Genomic DNA, 24,888 nt, shown 5'->3' with positions numbered 1-24,888 from the left:
TTTTTGGTCTCTACTTTTGCAGCATTTGCCTGATTTCCAGGTCTCTTCTTTTTACTCCTTTTTCTTTCTCGGTTTTCTTTTCTATTAGTTTTCCTTCATCTCTCTCATCTCATCCACCCTTTTTCTTCTGATCATTGTTTAAGTTATAACAAAATATAAAACTCTTGACTTACATGTATAGTGGTTGTAGGGTAGTGATTCAATCTCAATTTTTACTTGTTTAATGTAATAAATTCAAATTTGATTAGATCTTAAAGATAACTCTCAATTGGACGCAAGATGGTTAATTTAGCTTAAGCAAGAGCTCCTTGTTAAAAATAATAATAATAAAGAAACAATCCTCCTTTAGCCTCTGCATGTACCTGTTTCTCTAAATCTACTAATATATAATCAAATTATCAAGAATAGTTAGAAATTAAATTTAGACAAAAGTCTCACTTCTTAAACTAGTTTTTAGCATGAGAAAGATCCAACAACACTTTTTAAGACCCTAACAAATGGTTTTAGAACCCAAAGTTTAAAAACAGTTCTATCCAAAGTCTAGTGCAAGTGATTTCAACTCTAACTTTGATAAAATCTCATCTCAAGGGAAAATTTCCCTTTCTTTTACTTTTAATTAGCTTGGTTAAGGGGAGACTAGTGTCGGGTTTGTTGTGAATGGTATTGGATTGGAGGAGTCTTGTTGAGAATATTACATAATTAGTTTGGAATTAAATTGGGTGTGGAAATAGAAGTGTAAGATAAACTCTGAGTTAGCTTTTGAAAAGTTAATATAGAGTGTCAACCTTTAAACCGATTTTTGGGATATGAGAGACCCAAAAACAATTTTCAAAACCCTAACAACTATTATTTATATTATTTAGGGTGAGAAAAACCCAATAATACTTTTCAAGATCCTGGCACCTATTATTATTATGAATTATTATATAATTTTATATATTTTCTTCTTAGTGCTCAGCTTTTTACATTGATACATAAAATATATTCGTTTACACTGATTATTGATAATCTCCATGTTAATATTTAACATGCAAATTTGCATATGCATGAGTGTATATCTATATAGAACAATGACATATAACCCAAACCAGAAAAAACATGAAAGAATATATATGTTTATGACAAGACTCAAACATGCCCACCTTTTGCTTTTTAATGAATAAAAAGGAACCATTCTTGTACTATATATAAGAAAAGAACAACAATATTTCATGTACATTCTTTAAGATTTTAATAAATGTAAATAAATTGATGTATCATCGTATGAGTAAATAATTTTGAATTAAAGTTAAAGTAAATAATTATATCATCTAATTACATCATAACACATCAGTTTATTTATACTTTGTAGTACCCAATTATCTATATATGTAGTATTGTTAAGAAAAGAACAATAAAATTATATATATCCAGTTTTGAATATCTAATTTAATACTTAAATTATATGTTATCATGTGATTGATTAATTTTGAATTATATATGAAGTAACACACAATCACTTGACGATATATCATCAAAATACTCAAAATTAAGTGTACATAACATTAATCTAACAAAGAATTGAGCTTTAAGTTGGAGGGTTGCCAATATAGATTCTTTTATTCTATTCCTAAAATTTCCTTTCAGAAACCACTAATGGTAGTCAAGGTGATGCCAACAAGTAGAATCTGCCAAAATGTTTTCTTTCTTTTCTTTATTCTGAGTTTCAAACAATTCATGAAAGCCTTTTAGCCTTGAATATTTAACATATTATTCCAGTGTGGAATTTGATCATGTCTAAATCTTCCATCGTCCTACATTTTATGTTGTTTTTTTTTTTTTTTAAATATGTTTTGTAACCCTAAAAGTTAATAAGAAAACTTTGTGCGATCATTGACATGGATATTATTAATCAAACCACATACAGTTGATTTTCCCAAATTACATTGAAGAATCTATATTAAATGAATGCAAAGTCTTCATATTCGATAGTTGTATAATTTAGTTGCACGAATCCTTCTCGCATGCCATTATGTATGCTTGTTCATTACGCCTGGAGTTGGAACTATTGAAAGATATCTCTGTGCACCGCTGCATTTGGACTTAAAGAAGAAAAGCCTTTTCCCACCCACCAAACAATAATTTTCTTGAGAATTTTTTTTCTAAACTATTCTCAATGATTTTCCTTTTGTTTTCCCCTGAACTAAAAATTTTTTGACAAAATATTCCTCTCGTAGAAGCATAACAGATTTCAAGATTATGAAGTTGCAAAAGCATAACATATATCAAGATTAATGATACTTAAAATAAATCATATTCACAAATAAGAGAGAGATGTATAATTATCACAAAGATATATAAATACAATACACTATATAATATTTTAAAGCACAACCTGTTGAAACTTCAAATTAATGATATCGCAAAAAAATGTTTCTTAAAACTCTCATACATGCGGACAAACTTTGTAAAACTCTCAAATATTTCTCTCACTCAAGAACTACTTAATTTTCAATATCTTATATTTATAGGCTAATAAAGACATTCAATTCTTTTTGGTAAAAGCATTATTTATAATTATTATATAATTGTACTTTTATTATAATAAGTTTTAGTAAAGAAATACGAACTCAAACTTCACAACAAAACCAAAGAGAAAATGAACCACAATCCTCAACACTATAAATGTTCATGCATGCATAAACATATATCTTTGGATGGCTACAAAGATCAAAGAGATAGAGCACAAGGGACGAGGAAAACTGTTCCTATATAATGACAATGATCTCAACTCAAAGGGATGTAGAAGGGCCACAAAAATAATAAATGGGGGGATGAGGATGAGAGCGACAACAGGAATCATTTAGATATAAATTAGGTATATAGGTTGCTGACTGAGCTCTCCTTTTTCCGATCTCTTTAAGCCATCTCAAAAGGAATAAACATATAATTTTACTTTTAATTTTAGCCTGCCTTCGGTGGAATGGAACCATCACCATATCCTGCATAATTTAATTGTCCATTTGCTTCTGAGGCTTGATCATTAATTTGGTAGGCTTAAGATAGAATAGGGTAGGATAGGGCAGGCTATATTTATATAAATAAATCTTTCGATGGGAAGTTAAAGTTTGATTGAAGTAGAAGATGGTTGTGGCTTTTTGCTTGCTTGAAATGGTGAATAAAGTCATTCATGGTATGGACTAATTTTATTTTATTTTTGTGGTTAAGAACGAAAGAAGTACTAGTGAGTGACATACAATAACTCCAAAGAAAGAAATTGAAAATTTTTTATTTTTGCATTAAGGGATTAAAGTTGTATTCAATACAATACAACCTCCACTGCTATTAAAAATTAATCACATATATTTTTATTTTAATTCAAAAATAATAATAATCAAGATAATTTTTCATTGACATTAACATTTTTAAAGTTGCTATCCATAAATAATTATAATTCACAAAAATCCTAAATTACCCTCTTTCTCTAAATTTATTCCATGAAACCTACAAAACACACTTGGGAAAATAAAATCCACTTAGAATAAACAAAAAACAATCAAAATTAATTAATTATTTTGTTTTTTATACATAACAGAGAAGCTATGGGAAGAAATAATGCACGACGATATTATTAGGACAATTTCTTCAAACTTGCTTTCTTATCACGAACAAGAATAACACCCAATTCAAGATCAATCAGAATCTAAACAAATCAATTTGAGATCTACTCATAATCAATAAACTGAGACTTAAACTAAGCTTAAAAGTAATTTAATTTAAAATTCAATCCGACTTTATAGGGCTGCTTATGATGTTTTTGAATGAATAGAGATCTTAAAGATGATGAACAACATCCCCAAAAAAAAACTGTTCACTGGATTAACTTATTCTCAATTCTTAAAGTTAAAAAGAAACTAAAAAGTCCTGTGATTAAGTAACCAAACCTGTAGCTAAGAAATTAAGTTTGTATACATTTAATCATCCAAAACGATGACCCCTGGGTCAGGTTTCTCTGTGTTCCCATCATCAGTTTTGGTGTCAGCATCATTCTTAGCTTCTTCCATTTCGATGTCAGTTCCGATTATCCCTGACAAATTCATAGAATCAGGCAAGTGATCTTTTTGCATGGGCAGATCGGTAACATGGCTCTGAGATTCAGCCTCTGATGGTTCATCTGAGTTTGGCGTTTGCTGGTCCAAAGAAGGCTTCTGCTCTGCAACCGAGAGAGTCCTATTTACATCTTCACAAATGGTTTGGATCGATTGAAGGCTTGTCTTCAATTTGAGACTTGCTGGCTCATTTGTAGCAGATGTCTTGACTGCATCAACATTCTCCTCTAGCACCGTGCACATCTACCCATCATTCTAATGACATCATCCACTAGTTCGTAGCAAAAAGTACACAGACTAGCACATTTCCCTTCCCATACAGAAACAAGCAGCACCCACTGCCATCAAATTATGCTCTTTCTAGGGCTGCAAACGAGTTGAGCTCAGCTTGACTATTGTCAAGCCATACTCAAACTTGAGAAGCTCGAGTATAATATTAATAAACCCCTAAAAATTTAAAAATTTATACTTACATCTCTAAAATCGTATTTCTCTATACTCAATATACATGTTATGAAGTTAAACTGTAATTTTTCAAACTGAGCTCAAATCGAACTTCAGTCAATAATTCCTAACTCAAGCTCGAACCTACGACTCATGAGCTCGTGCTTGAGTTTACATAAATTCAATTGAACCGTGCTCAAACCCAACAACACTTGACTCAACTCAGCTGCAGCCCTAGCACATCAGTTTCTTCTGTCTTTACATTTTTAATTATGAACCCAAGACCCTACCTATATATTTGAATCCAACCGCTAGGCAAGGAAGTAATATATCAATCAAGTTATAATTCCAATGTTGTTAAAAATGTTTTACCTCATTGTATAGTCGAGCCAATTCCAATCGATCTGAATCTCCATCACAAACAGCTGCAGATATTTCTTCAGGTGCTGCACACGTTAGATACAAAGTCAGTAAAGAGTTCACTACACCCAATTCAATAATGAACTCTGCAAGGAAATAAATCATAATAAAGAACGATAGAATTACAAGAACCAACTTAAAACATGTGAAGACTGAAATTTGTATGCCACTGTTTCTAATGATCAAGATTTAATATATAACCAAAAAATACTTACTAATTGCCTCTATTTGCGGTAACTGATCAGGGATCTGGGCTTCAATCTCAACAGAGCTTGGACTTCGTTTGTCTGTAGTCTTTTGTTCACTCTCAGGCTCTTCACTTGGGATCTCGTTTGATTTTGAATCACCCTGTGAACACAAAGACAGGCAAGGAAACCAGCTGTAAATGATAGGTATATCAAAACCATATAGCAATGGATGCCAATAATAACATAATTAGAAACATAGACTATCAGTTCAGGCTACAAGAAATATTTAAGATTAGCCTTGGCAGAGTCGAAAACCTATGAACTGGGAATAGCTCCACTAAACTTTTAAGAATAGCAGATGTGAGTGAGGCCAAAAGGCAAAAAGGAACAAAATGAATCTGGAAACATCAAAATGCATGTTTATATAGAAAAACAAACTTAAAAAGATCACTCAAAATAAGCAGTTTTTTTTCTTAACTGACTTGAGATTTTGGCCAATGCTTTCTTTTTTTCAACAAGATGAATGTTCAACAAGTAAAGGGATTTAAAATTGCTTATTGAGATTTCGGAAATTGTTTGATAAATTTGTCTTTCTAGACAATAAAATGGACTGGATTTGTGTGCACAGGTTGTGAATAGTGAGTGATGATAATAGTATTCTGAAAGCCAAACACTGAGCTGCAGACACAATGTCCCACATCAAACAAACCAAAATAAATTTCTCAAGTGAAACACTACTCATGAAACCACAATTTTAAACTTCTCTAATTAATTACATCTATGCTGAAGATCATAATGCATTCGAAGAGGGCGAGGTCTTAATAGTAATCTAGGTTATAAGTGATATCTCCACATATTTTTGTTTTAGTATATGATATGCATACACAATGCATTTTAGGAAAACAAACATATAGCAATATGCATGTATGACAAATGTATAGGACTTACAAAGTATACTTTCTGGTACTCTGCATTAAGGCCTTTCTCCAAAAGCATCACCCTTTTTTTGATAAATTCGACTTGTCTTCTCTGCATATCTCTAAAACGGTATAGTATGGAAGAATCTTGATACTGTTGTGGTTGGTTTACAACATCAGTTGTTCCTTGGACACCATCAGCTGTTGAATCAGTCCCTGTGCCATTTACCTGAGTTTGGCTACCAAGCGTTTCTGTGTTGGCTGTATTAGTATCATTTTGCGATTGAGTACTTGACTGTCCAGGGAAAGGTAGATTTATGAAAGGGAGATTCATCTCTTGACAGATCACCTCCTGAACTTTCAGGTCCTTGTCATCCACAATAGCTTGCCATCTTCCATACCCATGCCTTGAGAGTCATTTAAGTCAATAACAAGTACCAAAATAAAGATATGCATGATCCAAATATTTAAGAGAATATACTATCAAATCTAATGATTAGAAAAGCATTCAACAATTTGTCCACTTGCACAGTTTATATGCATATACTGGTAGATACAAAAGCTACAATCAGATACTACAACTGTACTTTTGTGATCTTTTTAGCAAACCCAATGTCAGATAAAATATCCTACCTTTTACAGCCACCTACCCAAATATAACATTGATGCGCTTCAGCAAATATCACATCAAAAGTGTTCACAATTTACAGAATTGTATGGAGACAGCACCAAACACAAACATAACTAGACATTCTGAGAGCACAAGTAGTGGAAGAAATAAAATATAGACTGCCCCCAGCAAAACAGAATAAGATAATTAAGTTGCTAACTGATACGGCTTATAATACCATAAAAAGATTGTTTTTCCAACCAATGCACTTTTAACAAAATACCGAGTAACTGAAATTATAATTCAGATGGGCACATACTTCAGTACGGCACGTAGTAATAGTAAATCATGTTCCTCTTTCCAAAATTTTCCACCCTTCAGTCCTGGATAGCGCAAGACAATGTCATCTGCAAAAAGAGGAGCACCTGGCTTTTCCAACGAAAGTTTAACCTACCATTGCCATATAAAAAATAAAAATAGTGAGAGAAAAAGATAACATAAAGTACTCAGTGAACCAACCTTGAACTCTACAAATGTCAATGTAAGTATCAGCACATAAAATGATAATTAAAAAAGAAGTTCCAAAATTGATGTAAAATATTACTTTCTTTTGAAATATATATATAAGTAGGGCTGGACTCGAGCCGGTATATAAGTAGGGCTGGACTCGAGCCGAGCCGGCTCGAGCTCCAGCTCGGCTCGGTCGAGCCGGAAACGAGCCGGACTCGGCTCTGCTCGATCGAGCTGGAGTTGGCTCGATAGATTTTTTTTTAAATTTTTTATACAAAACGACATCGTTTTGATCAATATATATTAAAAACGATGTCGTTTTGTTAATAAAAAATGAGCCGAACCAAAAACGAGCCGAGCCCGAGCTGGCTGCGAGCCGAGTTCGGCTCAGCTCGAATCCAGCCCTATTATAAGAAACAAGGAAAACATATTAATAATGATTCAAAGGATATACAATTATGGACAGCATACAGCAGTTAAGATGAAGCTCCCAAGTTAAAATGCCACTATTTCCCTCTTCTTTCCTTTAAAAATACAGTTATTTCCCTCTTGCAAATGCAATTGAAATGATTGTTAAATGTCCATTCAAAAACTTACCTTATCCCTAATTAAAAGCAAAACTGCTATCCTGACAAGGACATCTTGGATTCTAAGTCCTTCTTTTGGAACACCATCTACAAACAAGAACATTAACTTCAATTAATTGTTAGTTGCATGCCAAATGTGGAAATCAAACATAAAAGAACAAAAAAGAGAAACGAGCCAAAAAATACCTGAGAAGGTTGGAGAGTCAGTTATATCTTCAGCAATGTGGGACAAAAAAAGAACCCCATAGCTGAATCAACCAAAAAAAAAAAAGTACTTAAGTTAGTATTATGCCAAATAGTCAGACTAAAAAGAATGAAAGAAAATTAAAAAATCTCAAACAAAACACCCTAATAATAAAAGCAGCATTTAAGATATTCGTCATTCTTAAGTATGACTAAAAAATAGTTAAAAAAAAAGTATTAGGTTGGGAATAAATTTTGAATGATGATTCCTGATATAATACAGTTGGTTTAGCAGTAAAAGCCCTTAATTTCAGCTTAGAGGTTAAAGGTTCAAATCCCCACCTACATCTGACATTTTATCACACAAGGTTTCTAGCTATCAAGGTTGTAAGGTCTAGAAATAGCCCCCAATTTAAAATTCAGTGTAATGTCCAAAAAATAGGGGTTTCTGTGTTTCAAAACCATTAAAAAAAAAAAGGATCTATTACATGTGCAATCATGCTCTTGCATTTATTCTGGTGCAAAATGTATGCACTAATATTATCACAAGATAAAAATAAATAAATTTTATTAAAAAAAAAAGGCAACAAAATTCTAAAGCATAAATGACATTATAACTCAGGCCCACGAGTGAAAAGTATAAGAAGCAAAGGTCATATTGAATACTTTCTTATTTCTTCATAGCTCTTCTGTTTTAAGCGAGCTGCAAATTCCTTCCAATCAAAGTCCCCAACTCCAAATCTGCAATCAACAACCTAAAATAAGACAAACTCCAGATACTAAAAGAAAAAGATACTGACAAGCATACATAAAATGAAAACAGGGAAAGAGCAGGAGCTGAAGAAGGGGGCAAATATACAAAAGTGGAAGAATAATATAACATCAGGAAACCAAAATTTGATAAGGCAAAGGAGAAAACCTCATCAAGATTTGTACAAATGCAGCCCTCTGGTTTTGACTAAAACCCAACACCCTCAACGACCTTCCCTCACCTTCCATCAAAGGAATCGGTTCCGTACTATCAACTGCAAAAGATTTTATCACTATGAAAACAATATACTAAAAAAATTCATAAAACTCATCATTAATGTTGAAGTGGTACACAAAAAAATACCACGAGATTTCTTTTTGTGAGGCCTTCTCCCAGATTGAGTTCCAGTGGATGTCGTACTTGTATCACCATCAGTCAAGTCAGCTTCGTAGTTATCATCCTCACCATCAGAGCTGACATCTTCCAGACCAGCTAGGTCGTCATCTTCAACAGATACCATCTGAACAAGATCCACAGACACAAGTTAAGCCCACTTCACAAGTGTTAATCGATCCAATATGTCAATTAACATATTGAAACATAGTATAAATTCTTTTTGTGTTTAAACATCAAGGGACGAGAGGGTGTATTCATACAAGGAAACAAAATAACATCTAGTTAGGAGAGGACATAATTAGCCTTGCCCCTAAAGATTGCTATAATAGAACAGAATATAAAACCAAAAGAAAAAAAAGGGAAAAAAAGCATCTCAACTACACACACACACACACACACATTATTCAGCAAGAAAGCATAACCCATATTAATAGTAATAACCTTCCTTTTCAATCAAGTAATGAAACTCCCAAAATCAACAAACCTGCTTCCGACTTCTTTTTCCTTTTCCCAAAGCATTGAACTCTTCAACTTTATGCACTTCATATCGGTCTCTCAACAACTCTTCCCAGTAATTTGATCTTTCAGAATTGCTCAGGGTAGATTTATTTTCCACAGCAGACTTTTGGGCTTCCTCTGCTACAACCTCTGCTTCATCAATATATTCAAAGTTTGCCACCTAAAAAAATATGTTTCACCTTATTAAGAAACCATGAAGCAAGAACCAAGAAAGGAAAGAAACAGAAAATGCACAGTTTATTATGCCTAAGTAGCAAATTCAAACAAAAAGGTCTCCAGTAATCAATGTAATTATGGCTCAACTATAACTGTAAGAAGCACACGAACTACAGATGTACAAAAGCAGCCAGCATATCCTCACTAAGAATCAACTAATCAATTTTCAATCCCGTATGGAAAGACAAAGTCCACTTCATTTAAGCACCAAATTTAAACAAAAAGCTCCACCACCAAACAATATAACTATCACTCCAAACAGAACCATAATAAGAACCCAAGAGAGACTAACATCTAGCACCACCAGAACAGGAACAGATTTCTGCTTTCATTTTCAAAATACTTCTACCCCAAAACAAATTTGAAACAACAGTAATGATTAGGCTGGATTATGCTAAGTGAAGAATATAACCTAGATTTGAATATTAATACTTTGGATTCTAAAAATTCTTTTAATTTATTAAGCAAATACGTAGAGATTTATTCAAACTACTTCTATGCTTGCATATTGGATTTAACAAAAAAGTATGATATTTTTTTCCTTTTCATAGAGGGGAGGTTGTGAGAATAATACATCTCTTCGTAAGGTTTACTATATATACTTAGCATAGATGCAGTCAACAATGCCCTTGATCGATACTTCCAGATTTAAAGATGCATGAATGACAATGTCAAGATTGGCACCTACATATGATCAGTACAAGGTTGTCTAGACATCTGGGTTTCATAGGCAAGCCTTTGCTCAAAATAAAAGAAGCAAAGACAAAGTAAAACTGAAGACCATGAGTCCTCTTCACCAAAGTGAAATCTGGTTTACTTTCATGCCAGAAACCTGGCACTAGGGTGATCCACTTCCTTAAAAAAGACAAAAGGTTCCAGATAGCATAGCTATCAAGGTTAAGAAATCCTGTGTAAACATTATATCTCTGGAAATAGCAATCAAGAACTTCCATCAAACTCTAAATTGATTAAGATTTAAAGATGCATGAATGACAATGTCAAGATTGGCACCTACATATGATCAGTACAAGGTTGTCTAGACATCTGGGTTTCATAGGCAAGCCTTTGCTCAAAATAAAAGAAGCAAAGACAAAGTAAAACTGAAGACCATGAGTCCTCTTCACCAAAGTGAAATCTGGTTTACTTTCATGCCAGAAACCTGGCACTAGGGTGATCCACTTCCTTAAAAAAGACAAAAGGTTCCAGATAGCATAGTTATCAAGGTTAAGAAATCCTGTGTAAACATTATATCTCTGGAAATAGCAATCAAGAACTTCCATCAAACTCTAAATTGATTAAGCTTACAGACATCAAATATAGAAGGACACATGCATGCTAATGTACGTAAAACTGTAATGAAGACAAAACCTTGAAAGCCTTCAAAAATTCATCGTCCTCTTCATCATCCACTGGAGCCTCTTCATCTCCAACTTGTTCACGGTCAAGTAACCTATCAAAGAAACGAAAAAAATTAAAGAAGTTTGTTTAGGCTTTCGTATTCAAGTCCCATAACCTTGGATTTCTAGCAAATTCCAAACTTACCTTTCAATAGCAGCATCATCATAATGAATTTGGCGGGATTTTCCTGCTTCATCATTTTCATCAGCAAATAGTTCCTTTGAACCATACCTGATGATGTCATCTAACTCTTCCTAAATTGAAGTAAAACCATTTAGAATTTTCTTTCTTTGTTTTGTTCAAAAAGAGAAAAATATATATTTCATTAAAAAAAAAACAAAGATGGGAAACCACTAGTCCTCCACAAAATAATAAAACACACCAGAAGACAAAAACAGAAGAACATAAATTTAAAACAACACAGACCAATATCTATGAATGCGAAAAAAAAGTATTCTAAACCTACCGATTATCAGATCCTGTCCTTCTCCAAACTGTGCAATTATGTCACTCTCATTTACACTCACGCATGTATGGTAGATAGGGGAGAAAACAGCAGCAAATGCAAGAAGAAGCATTGCTCAATGAATTAAGTTGAATCTCAGAAAACAACTATTGCAATTCATGGATTTCCACAACCAACCCATATTATGAAAGGGTTTGCAGAGCTCACATAACACAAGTACCCCCAAGTTCAACAGTAAACCTCAATATTCAATAGAAACAGGGAGTTCTCAGTTTAATTAGAGAACCACATAGTTCCATCTGAAATTTTAAAAAGAAATATAGAGAAGGTCGATAATACTGACTCTAAACCTTACTCTGTAGCCATCCAGAAAAATCCTATAAACAAATTTTGTCACCAATATTAAACTATAGCCAAAGTACATGCCGCAAACCCTGTACAATTTTAGTCCTGCTTTATTCAAATAACATCAATTAAAAGAAGATTGTTACCTGATTGATGTTTTGAGCTTTAAGCCTCCCAACAACAAGATGTTCTAAAACCATTTTCTTCTTAGTCATCTGCATCATTCTCTCTTCAATGGTTCCTCGAGTTATGAGCCTAAAAATCATTACCTGTGATACCAAAACAATATTTCTCATAATATAATAAGCAACAGTAACAATCTGTTGTATCACTATAGAGAACTTAAGCTTCAACCTTGTTGGTCTGCCCAAGTCGATGAGCTCTAGCCATTGCTTGCAGATCAGCATGAGGATTCCAATCACTATCCAAGTTAAAATACAATCAACAGTCAAGTTTGCACAAAAGAGAGAAATTAATCTTTTTTAACAAATTCCTTAGAGCTGTCAGAATTATAAAACTAAAAACTAGCGATATCAAAACAACAGACACATTGAGCATGTATGCAATACTAGGGAAAGCCTCATGAAAATGAAATAAAATCTCACCAAACTGATAGATGGTGAACTTCCTAGGCATTTTGTTACAAATACAAATACAAATTCCATGCAATAAACACATTCTTAGATCACTTTAATATTAGATAAGTGTTCACAAAAAAATAAATTTGCAAAGGTTTCACAAGACCTAAACGCATAAATCATCAATGTTCGACTGTCTCACTATCAATCCAGATGATTACTGCTTATACTAAGAGAAGAAAATCAGTAAAGAATTTTTAAAGTAAAAACTTATCACCTGTCATATATAATAACTGTGTCAGCAGTAGCAAGGTTAATTCCCAAGCCCCCAGCTCTAGTAGATAGCAGAAAACAAAATCTGGATGAATTTTTGGCATTAAATCGATCTATGCGTATCTGTCTCTCAGCTCCACCAACCTTGCCATCTATCCTCTCATACTGCCATTTCTGAAAAAAAGAATGCATATAAATAAATATATTAAGCAACTTACCTATTTGCACAAATGTTCTAGTATTCAAACTATTCATGAACAATGAAGGATATAACAGTTGTACCTTATAAGTTAGGTAATCTTCTAGTAAGTCCAACATGTGCTGAAATTGTGAGTATATGAGAACTCTATGTCCCTGCTCTTTCAGTCTCACCATCATTTTGCCCAAGAGTTGCAATTTACCAGAAGATTCCAAAAGTTGTCTGTCAAATAGTAAAAGAGAATATAAAAACAGAAAACAGGGTGATTCAATTTCAGTAGTTATCTTTAGCCTACTTAAAAGCAAAAAAGAAAAAGTCTCCCTAAATTTGTCATTAATCATCAGAATTAATTGATTGAATTCTAACTCTAGCATTATACCGATAAGATTCATTTGTATCTTCTATATCCGGTTCAACTCCTTCTAACATATAAGGATGACAACAGAGCTTGCGCAACTCCATAACAACATTGATTAGAGAAATCTGATACAAGAAACATTTTAAAATATCAGTTGTTAAGTAAAAATTCAATAAAACATGCTTATTTAATTAAAACATGCAACCTCACCTGAGAACCACCACGTCGAGTTAGTATTTGATAGTTACGAGTCAGAATGGCCTTGTAATATTCCTTCTGTTTGCTACTTAATTCAATACGTAAAATGAGTTCCTTCTTAGGAGGCAAATCCTTCATGACATCTTTCTTCACTCCTGGAATAGCAATCTCAATCATATCCTCGGCAACATGATTAAGACTTAATGACAAAGAGAATGCACAAGGAAATTCAAAATCTCATTGGTCTAGAAGCTCTACAGCCATCAAACAAGATGCAGATTTTACTTCTGAATGAAATCAAACTAAACTCTTTGCATAAATAAGAAGATAGAACGGCACTGCTCCTGAAAATGTACCAAGATTCAAGGTGAAATCATAACTAGAGCATTACATACAACTACCACTGAGAAATGCCAATTCACATGGTTTCACATCTGCAACATATGCCAATGACCATACCTATGAGCATCTTGTTTCAGACTTAAGTGACATTGGAACAAGTAGGGAACTCAAATGAATGCTGGTTGAGGAAGTGAGAACCCACAAAAAAGGATAATAAAAAACTATGAAAGAAGGCAATACATCATAAATAGTCACAATAAGCATTAATTTGACAAGATCTAGTGTCTTCCTTTTCTCGAAAATAGAGGAAAAAGGATTCAAAGTTCATCTTAGCAATTCTCGTTTCCAAAATTTTACCAAGATTCAAAAGTTTAAACATCATAGTAATTTAAGGATCAAACGTAGGAACATGGTGATCAATTGGCAAGTTGGCATTAACCATGACAATGATCAACACATGACAATAGGATAAATTATTAGCACTAGCAATTAAAAGGATTAGATAAAGCACAACTTTATAACAAGGGAAAGTTTTAGAATTATACTTCTAAGAAGATGGGGAGCCAGCATTTTATGAAGTCTTGAAATCTGCTCCTCTTGATTGATATCCTTAAACTCTTCCTGAAACTCCTCCAGACTACCAAACTGCAAATATTCAACATCAAATATAACAAACTTCTCTTTAAATTGTGTACTTATTCCCACAAACTATCTTGTTTTAATTAGATCTGTCTCAACAAATCAACCATCATACTAACCTTTCCAGCATCAAGGAAGTGCATGAGCATAAAAAGTTCATCCAAATTGTTCTGAAAAATGTGGTAAAGTGCACATAAGTTCAAAACAATAACTTAGACACATTAAACAATAACAATGTATTAAGTAAACAAAAAAGATGAACTTAACTGAAATTGCACAGAAGTTCAAAAATATATAATCCAAAGATATCTAAACCAAAACAACATGCATTTTTTGCCTTTTAAGTTCAAATATTGGTTATAGTTTAATGTCGGCTTCCTTAGGTCTTGGGTATGAAGAGGTTGTCTTTTAAATGAGGACCTCCTGCTCCCTTCTTTTGGACTTCAAGACAATAAAATTCTAGTGTCTTATCTAAAAACCACTGAATGAGCTGCAAGAGAATCCACGTGCATATTGCACGTTTGGTTACGACAATCCTAACCACCAGTTAACCTGATCCTAACATCATGTAATATGAGAAACACGTTGTTAATGATTACATCAATAACTGAGAGCATTATCACAACCATCATTACGAAACTCCAATGGTTAACCTCCATTCATCTCAACATATAACCGAATCATTACAATCATCTCCATCTCCAGAGCTTCCACAAGCAACAAAAATGAAGATGATCTGATGTAAAATTGTGAAATATATTATCCATATACAGGATCCCAGAAATTTATGCAATTTATATCTCATTTTAAATTTGTTCTTTTGATAACTTTTAACACAGGAATAAGCATAATTTTTAAACTTTTATTAAACAAAACTGGAAAAATATATCAGCAACAACCTTTGATAAAAACATACGACAACAAACAACCCACCTGAAGAGGAGTTCCAGTTAAGAGGACACGATGACTACTTGAATATTGCTTCAATGAAGAAAACAATTTTGAATCCTTATTTTTCAAACGATGACCTTCATCAACAATCTACATTTGAATGTCAGCATTAACGGAAATCATATGTTGGATAATACCAAGGAACTCGATATGCAAAAAAAAAATTACCATGCATGCCCACTTGATTGGTCTCAAAGATGCAGTGTCCAAATTAACCATCTCATATGATGTCAGGAGGACATCAAACTTTATTCGATCCTGCTTGCTCTCACTAACAGTTTGACCAGATTTCTTTTTCTTGATCTTCTTATGGTTTTTGGGAAAGTAGAATTCGTACTCCCTTATAACAGCACGAGCTTGGGCAGAACCAACATACATGACCTGCAACATGTTAACTTTAATTCAGGACACTTTAGTGGTAAAAGACCAAAATAAGTTAAAAAACACCAAGGTACATACAACATTCATTTGTGGAGCCCAAGTTGCGAATTCGCGTTCCCAGTTTCTAAGTGTTGAAAGTGGAGCTATGACTAAATGCGGCGAGATTCCCTCCCCAAAAAGAGAAGCCAAAAAAGCAATACTCTGTATAGTTTTGCCTGCAATGAAACAGAAACAAATTACCAAGTGAAAATAAGAATTCCCTCTTCAATAATCTGAGAGTAAAAATGAAGAAATGGATTGAAAATGAACAAAGTAAAACCTACCAAGACCCATCTCATCAGCAAGTATCACGTGTGTTTGTTTGGACCAAGAGAAGCGCAAGAAGTTCAGCCCTTCAAGCTGATATGGATGTAGTGAACCTTCAATTACAACAGAATAAACCTTAAAATTCTATGATGATCAAGCCAAACAAAACATAAATATTACTTAACACTATCAATTTGAAAAAATATAAAAAAAAATGAAATACCTCCAGAAAGAAATTCAGGGCTGTGTTCATACTGTTGGAATTCTTTTAATTTCTTTGTGGACTCAGCACCATCTTGAGGGGTGTTCTTCTGCTTATTGGAAGACAATTGGGAAGACCTTGCTTGAATTTTATTAAATTTTTCAATTTCAGGTTGAAATGCAGATATATCTGACTCAAATTCCCAATAGCACTCATCATAAGAAAGTTCTTTATATTTCACAAGGTACTCCTTCCCATCTTCATCTCCCCTGCAACATTTCAAAAATTCAATCATACTATCTCAAGACAGAAATCAAAATTTCACTCTAGATGAAAACACAACAAAGCAATGGCAAAAGACACACCATTACAAGCCATGCATGATTTATGGAAATTCAAAATTACGCAAGAGAGACTCATGCATGATTTTGACTTGACTTAGAAAGAACAGATTCCACTTCATAATTCACCAGTGTGGAACCCAATGCCACAGCTAAAAATGAATTCTTTAGCACTTGATATTTGCTTTTAAACCTTAACAAGCTAAATCAAATTCTGAGGCAACCTAAAATTTTGGCTCATATAGAGAGAGGGCAAAGAGAAAAAGCAAAAACACAAACTTCGCATGCCCATGCATATGTATATATAAGAGTTTTAAACTGTCATACCTGCAGGCAAGAATACGATCAACAGTAGTCCACTCAGGTCGAATGGCAACAAAGTCTTCCTCGGTATTACTGTTTGGTTGGCGATTGAAGTTGTTTACTTTAGTCTTCAGACGAGGATGACTCTTATAAGCTTTTATGAATTCTTTTTCAGGGACCCTGATGAAAAAAAACATAACCAGCAGGTAACTGAACACTGCACAGAAAACAAAAAAGACACACAAACACATAATGCTGACAAAAAAGAAGAACACTGAAGACCCCGATGAGCTATACTAGCAACAACAACAGCATAATTTTAAAAGATGCACGATGTAAATAGCACCTCAGGGTAAACTTCATCGAAAGCTATCTTGCTTTTGCAAGAATTGAAAACAAAGGGAGAAATACTAGAGACAGCTGTAATATTCAAACCAAAGATGGTTCTCTAAAAAGATTTTTGTTGGTGGGGGTGTTGATAAGCTGTGGACAACATGTTCCTGCTTTACAAATGAACACAATAAACCATCATATTACCAAGTGCAGTGCAGATAAGACAGTCCCTTCCACTTCACAAGATACTGCTTCACAAAAATTTGCTTTGAGCCCAGCTTTGAGGCATCACTATCATCAGCTACAGTAGGACGCATCTCACAGTCCAATATTTTATCAATATCATTCAGTGGGCTAACCTGCAGGCACAAATATTGATTCTCAGCTCTTGCCAAATGCAATAAAAACTAGTTGGATCATAATAAAAATGACTATCATCACAAGATGAAATCATACACATTCTGGACACCTCCAGCTGCCAGAAGGGGGAGCCTTTAATGGCGGAAGTAAACATTTGGGATGGTATGCATAAGTACATGTTTCACAGCTCATGAGATTCTCACTTTCTCCACAGGCTTGACATGAATCGTCCTTCTGTCAATATTAAAGCAGACACGCCTTAAAAGTGTACAAAAGACATATAATTTATGGTCTCCATGCAAGTACATACACAACTTCAGAACAATGTGTAATTCTCCAACAAATTGGAACAGTGAAGACATGATAAGTGTTTCCAATCAGACATTTTCAAACATCCAAATTATGCCTGCAGTTCATTGCCTATCATAAGCTTCAATTGCTTCGTGCAATATTGAAAGTGATGAATTCAAGAAAATTCAAATCATAACTGCCCTCTACATGCCCTCATTTCACGTTGAAAATCAACTACAGCAACCCAAAATGCAGAGACCACCCTTGCTTCCAGCCTTGGATTAAAAAGTTCTAAGTGACTAGACTAGAACGAATAAAACAATGATTTTTCAGTTCCAATAAACAAGAGTGGTTTAAACTGAAATTTGAAATATAACTAATTAAATCAGTAAACATAGAAATAAAGCCTACATAACTAAGATCAACTAGAATAAAAAATCTACATAAAAATTATAAAATTTCAAGAAGACACTCAAATAATAATACTGGCTCCAAGGACCTATAAAGAATACCTACTGAAGAACCAAAGCAAAATGCACATAAACACAACAACTTAAATTTATGAAAAGTACAAGTAGCGCCACTCCCATATGCAAACCATCCAAAGAAACAACACAAATGATAGTTTTTAAAGCATCTTTCATTCTTTGAAATTGAACACCCAGCATCACTGAACACCTAGATAAACAGTAATAAAGCAACGGGAAAGAAAACTAAAAGCCAAGAAATAAAAACTTATTAAGCAAAAGAATCAATAAGCATACCGCATCATCCCTGACTATTCTTTCAAAATTTTCCTGAGTGGCCCCAGGTTTCCCTCGCACAAAATCCGCATCATCATCTGATTCATCCAAATGATAAACAGGCTTTCTATCTGATCTAACGCGGAGCCTCTCGACCAGGCTACTCATATTCTGCAAGTCAGCAAAACATTGAATTATTAATGAAACCTAAAATACCTAACTAGCATGCTTTGAAAAACAGTAAGTTTGGCAAAACATTCAATCTAATAACTTGATTTCAGCCCCTGTCCTAACATTTTTATAGTATCAATACTATTAACTAATTTTAATTATAACATATATAAATATATGAACAAACTTAAAACTTCAGCTCCTTAATATTCAAGGGTAATAGAGTAGAGCCCAAGCCCTAGTAATTACTTTATAAGGTAGCATCCCAACTATCGGATAGTTTTAGAGACCAAATGATATTTATGGGTATTTACAATATTTTGTCAAATTCAAATTCACGATTAAACTATATTAAGTGCAACATTTCTTCAATAAAAAGATATAAGAATGTGTGGTAGATATAACAGCATAAATTACAAAGTTAATAATTACTTGTTACAGCTACATTATCTATTAATAGCCTCATAATCAAAAGTCTAGATCCACTTTTCTTTCCACTGATGTGAACTCTCACTTTTCCCATGGCACTGCCTACAAACAATTACAGTCTCTAACCATCACTGTTTTTGTTATGTTTTCAATTGTCATCTTCTTATTTGACAAAGAAAAATAGAAATCTAAACAACACTGAACCTACAACCCTCAACCTCCACCCATTCCTAAGGGTAGAGAAATTCAAAACATAACTCAAGCTTTAAACAACTATATAAATGATATTTACAAAAAGTATGAAAAAACAGAAACTTTTGAACGAAACTAAGTAACAAGCTTAATTCTATAAACCAATTAAATAGCACTCTTGGCTGTAATTTTTACATAGCTTGGAAATGCCAAAAATGCATAGGCAAAGATCGTTTCCTTATTACCAAATTTAGCACGTATTAGCAGTGTTTATCTCCAAAGATATGATGTTCCATCCCAAGAAAGAAATTAATAATAACAATATGCATGTTAACACATCACATAAGTCATTTGAATCATGAATGAAGATAAACGGCCTCCTGGGAAATAATCATGGCCATCATTTCCTCAGGTTGGTTTTCAGTTTCTTCTCCTTGCATAAGAAGTATTAATTCCATTCATGAACCAAATATCAATAAAATCATAATTTCTACAATGATCTGAGACTACAATTGTTGCATCTTAAAACATAAGAAGTCTCTAATCTTCCTATATCCACTCCCTTTGATTTATCAGAGAAAAATTACAACAATGGAAATGGAAAATCAATTTACAGATGTTAGAACAGACAAAAGATCATTTTAAATTTATTTCATATACCATGGACAATCACAATTCTGAACTCAAATCTCTCACATCAGAGAGGACAACAACTCATGTTAGAGAACTATAAAGGATGAGTGTAAACAGATTTCATTATAGTAATACTAACTTCAAGGACATGAAAATGACCAGATAATAAGTGAACTACTTATTTCCTCAAAAAAATTGAACATATATTGAGAAAACTGTAGCTGTTGAAAAAATGTTGTGTAATTAGAATCAGATGAAAATTAAGCCAGTATATTTAGTATATTGCCTAGATCTAATTATGAAATTAAATGTGATGTGGGCAACTTCCTTAATGAAGACAATTAAAGGATTGAGGTTCCAACACAAATACCTTTACATATGTTGTGAAGCAGCTACCTGGGGCAGAAATTAATTTGGTGTAGAATATAGAAGGTAGATAGTGAAACAATTTAGGTTAAATTATGGTATTCGTCTTTATCTTAAAAATCGTTATAAAATCCAACAAAACAGAAATTATACAATGGTTACTTCAAGAGCAATTGAATCAGTTATACAATGGTTACTTCAATAGCAATTGAATCAAAGAAGACGGATTAAAACTTTAAATTGTTCTGAAATTTGGCATGGCAATCAATTAGCCAATAGAATCCAGTTCCTACGTTGAAAAAAATTGACATGTCAACTTTGATTAAAATAAATACAGCTTATAAAGAATATAACCAATTTTCCACCGCAACACCTGCTGATACACGTATCTAAATACCTTGAAAATTTTCACCGAACATAAATGCACCCTATTTTTTATTCTGAATCCTGAGACCTCATGGCAACCAAGCTGGCTGTGGCAATGCAATCTTCATGATACAAATTATAAGGTTAAGATCTTTGGCAAAACATTTTAATTGATTCTGGATTCTCTGCCACTTTTATGAAGCGAAGCACTCAATGCAGTAATTAAAAATTTAACACACATGATCAGAAAAATATTTCTACAATCATGTGTAGAAAAATATTTCTACACATGATCGGTAATTTAAAATTGATGACTTCCATAACATATCAAAATGCAGTTTGATCAAGTGTTACCAAAGCCAAAAATCTTCTCCACGCATCAGCATATAATGGAAAGGTAATTTAGAAATGGATGGACATTGGCCAGAGGAAAAGCAGCATACTTGACATGATATTATTTTTCTAAATGTATGAGGATTTGTGCCTTCATTTATTTGTGTTAAAGAGGGCAGAAGTACAATGGGTCAATATGCAAAGTGCAACTTAAAAAACCCACGAAGCTTTACGTACAATTAGATATTTCCAAAATGATAAATATGTTATGTAATTCCATAAAACAATAACAAGATGAAAAAAAAAACAGAAAAAGAAGCAAATTCAATCAGGAAAGAAATAAATTGCATGAATAAGACAAGAAAGTAACAAAAGTACAAAGAATTTAAAAAAGAACAAGAAAAAAAAGACTGCCAAGGAATATACACTGGCCTGGAGGTTGCCTCAATTAATAAGGTAAAATACACAAGCTCGATGAGATAAAGTTAAGTCTCATCTTAAAAGGTAAGGTATTCACATAAATAATAACTGAATGCATTTATTCCAATGTAGGTATCTAAATCAGTGCCATGAGAACTCAGTCGTATTTAGTTTGGTAGAACACGTTTCATTAAATACACAAAAAAGGAAAAGAAAACGACAAATTAGAAATATAACTCAAAATCAAGTAAATCGCACAATGATAATTTTGTTTTGGCAAGTAATTAGGCTGGCTATAAAATTTAACATGAGATTGATATTGAAAAAATAAACTACTTACCAATGGAGGAGCACGTGAAAAAACGATAATTCAAAATAGAGAACAGATTACATATGCGAGACTAATTTAAATATAAACTACTTACCAAGAGTGGAGAGCGCGCGAAAAAAACTATAATTCAAAACAGTAAAACAATTAACATATTTAAACAAATAATAAAACTAATTACCACAAATCCAAGAAACCAAACAAACAAATTCATCACTAGGAAAAACAACTAAACAAAATTAAAATCCACACATACCTCACCAACTGATTATTGAAAAAAAAAACTACTTGGCAATGGAAGTGCACTTGAAAAAACGATAATACAAAACAGAGAACAGATTGCATAGGTGATACTAATTTAAATATAAACTACTTATTACCAACAGAGGAGCACACGCAAAAGAAAACTATAATTCAAAACAGTGACCCGTTAACAAAGATTAACAAAAACTGAATCTGATTAGCACAGATCTAAGCACCCAAACATACAAATTCATCACAACCAAGAACAACTAAATACAAGGACAATACACACATAGTCTACACATTTCATAACAACAAGGCTCCCAAAATATGTTCAAATTTTTAAATAAAATAAAATAAAATGAAATGCCTCTTAGCATTTCTGCGGATACATAACTGAAAGAAATCGAAACAAAACCTAAACACGAATCATGGCTAAGAACTGAACCTAAAATACAACTACATAAAGCTATCTAACGCTGTGATAAAGAACGACATGCATAAACAACTATATTTAGAATACAAACACGCATCAAAATTTCAAAATTAAGCCACCATTTCCATTAAACGGGCGCTAGCAAGTTCCTGCACTTGATATGAGAATAAAATTAAAATTCTCAAAGAGATCAAAGGATTTACCGAGAGATATCGGGATCCAGACCAGCCTAGAAAGGTAAAGCTGCTGTAGAACAACCTGAAACCGAAATTTGGCAGAAAAACAAAGTAGTGACAAGCGTTAATCTCACCCAGACAGACACAGTGAACGATTTTGACAGCGACGGACATTTATAGTCGACTGGAGACAATGTCATTACCCACCAGCCAAAGGAAAAGGGCATTACAGTCTTTTTAAATTATATATTTTACCTTATTAAGCTTTAATACTAAATTTGGATACATGAAAAAAATGTGAGGGATGACCTGTCATAATTTTGGTTGAATGTTATTTTATTTCTAATTTAAAATTATCTTATCATATATGATATAATTTTATTAAAAAATGATAAGAATTTGATAAAGATATTTTAGTATTTTCATAATAATACAAATGATATTCATGAAAATCTTTGGTTAGATTTTGTTTTAAGAAAATAATTTAATGCTGTTCATAATTGCTAAAGTATACAATTCATCCAAGCATAATTGTATTAATCTAAAAAAAGGTGTACTTACAATTTTAACATACATGTTTAAATTTACAACTCTTTAACGAATTTACTTTTTTTTATTCGACAAATTAATCAAGAATGTCGAGTTTTTTAACTCAAATAAATCATACCAAATAAAATTTAAGTATAATTTATAGGGGTTGAGATACATATAAATTGAATGGTATCAAGGTTTAAAAAAGGGTAAAACATAGGGTCAATGAAAATAATAAAATTTGAAAGTGTAAAGTCAAATGACTGTTGTCAATTTATTTTGATGCTCCAAGTGACATTAAATTGTCTCTAAAACATCGATGGGTGAATGGATAGAGGGTTTTTTTTTTTTTTTTTTTAAATCTAGATAACCTTAAAGAGTTGGAAATGTGTAAAGCATAGAAAATATAACAATAACAATATTAATAAATAAATAAGTTAGATTTGAGAAACCTTTTTTTATGACATATTCATGAGCGTAAATTGTAGTAATGAGTTCCATGGGTGTAATGTTAATAATACCTCATGATATTTTCACAAGAAAAAGTGTTTACCAAATTATTTGAAATTGTTTGGATGGTATCATTCAAAACTCAAACAATTCTAAGTCGTTAAGAGTCTAACAATTTCTACCATAGACAAATACATACATATATTATTTGTTGAGATTTATAACCCATAATGAAATTGATTGTTTCTTTCTGATAAATCAACATGGTTTAACATTTTATATTTACTAATTATTACAAGCAGGAATAATATTATTTTATAAATAAATGTATATAATTTTATAACGTATTTTCTTACAGCCTGGCCTAGATTTCTACGCTCTGGGCCTGGTACAGACATACCCCTGGGCTGGGCTCCGCCTGCTCTTGGCCAACATCTAGAGCTAGGCCCTAACTATAATTGGATCACCTTCTAGTGCGTTCAGAAACTCAAAGTTTCCATAAATCGAACCAAATTTAAATTACATAAACATTTAAATTGGAGAAGGTTCAAATCAAAATCAAAATCAAATTATTTTTTAATTGAATTCCAATTCAAGTTTCTCAATTTTGAGCAGATCTTAAATTAGTTCTTTTTAATTCATGCTGATTTTGAATTTGATCTTATTTGAATTTGATCCAAATTAAATCTAGCCCAAAGTGCTTTTCATATGTGAATGATCTATACATTTCATTTACGACAGAAAGGGAAAATGAAGGTCGAAGTGTACTTCCTGTAAAGACGAAAATAACTGATAGGCCTCCCCCACTCAACCCACCAACAACCCAACCCCCCCGGAAGGAGAAATTTTATAGTGGTGAAAGGTTTGAAGCAGGACAAAAGAATCACAATATGGCACTGGCCACACCAGTTCATATTCAAATTGTATGCAAACAACAAAATAATTGGCACTTAACACTTCAAATCAAATCAAATCAAA

General features: G+C 32.8%; 1 protein-coding gene across 3 annotated transcripts; it reads right to left on the bottom strand.

Moving 5' to 3' along the window:
• Positions 1-3,734: 3,734 nt before the first annotated feature.
• LOC123194428 (CHD3-type chromatin-remodeling factor PICKLE-like) lies at positions 3,735-23,118 on the bottom strand. 3 transcript variants are annotated; one of them, XM_044607620.1, is made up of 32 exons: positions 22,957-23,076; positions 22,172-22,197; positions 18,858-19,007; positions 17,899-18,036; positions 17,647-17,801; positions 17,134-17,289; positions 16,487-16,734; positions 16,281-16,376; positions 16,036-16,172; positions 15,745-15,957; positions 15,559-15,666; positions 14,745-14,795; positions 14,532-14,631; positions 13,657-13,799; positions 13,468-13,571; positions 13,172-13,310; positions 12,894-13,063; positions 12,393-12,459; positions 12,185-12,307; positions 11,372-11,481; positions 11,198-11,279; positions 9,579-9,773; positions 9,062-9,218; positions 8,867-8,972; positions 8,614-8,688; positions 7,951-8,012; positions 7,775-7,851; positions 6,987-7,117; positions 6,089-6,464; positions 5,168-5,300; positions 4,905-4,978; positions 3,735-4,331 (listed from the first exon to the last, which is right to left on the bottom strand). In XM_044607620.1, the coding sequence occupies exons 3-32, from the start codon at positions 19,002-19,004 to the stop codon at positions 3,954-3,956; spliced, it is 4,251 nt and encodes a 1,416-aa protein (XP_044463555.1). In that variant the 5' UTR covers positions 19,005-19,007; positions 22,172-22,197; positions 22,957-23,076; the 3' UTR covers positions 3,735-3,953. The 3 variants fall into 3 exon arrangements, with proteins under 3 accessions (XP_044463555.1, XP_044463554.1, XP_044463556.1); XM_044607619.1 differs by lacking the exon at positions 22,172-22,197 and having other exon boundaries at positions 22,957-23,118; XM_044607621.1 differs by lacking the exon at positions 22,172-22,197 and having other exon boundaries at positions 4,211-4,343; positions 22,957-23,118.
• Between the last annotated feature and the right edge of the window lie 1,770 nt (positions 23,119-24,888).

Source organism: Mangifera indica, chromosome 13, assembly GCF_011075055.1.
Source record: "Mangifera indica cultivar Alphonso chromosome 13, CATAS_Mindica_2.1, whole genome shotgun sequence".
Lineage (NCBI taxonomy): Eukaryota > Viridiplantae > Streptophyta > Magnoliopsida > Sapindales > Anacardiaceae > Mangifera > Mangifera indica.
This window is presented reverse-complemented; position numbering and strand designations above follow the sequence as displayed.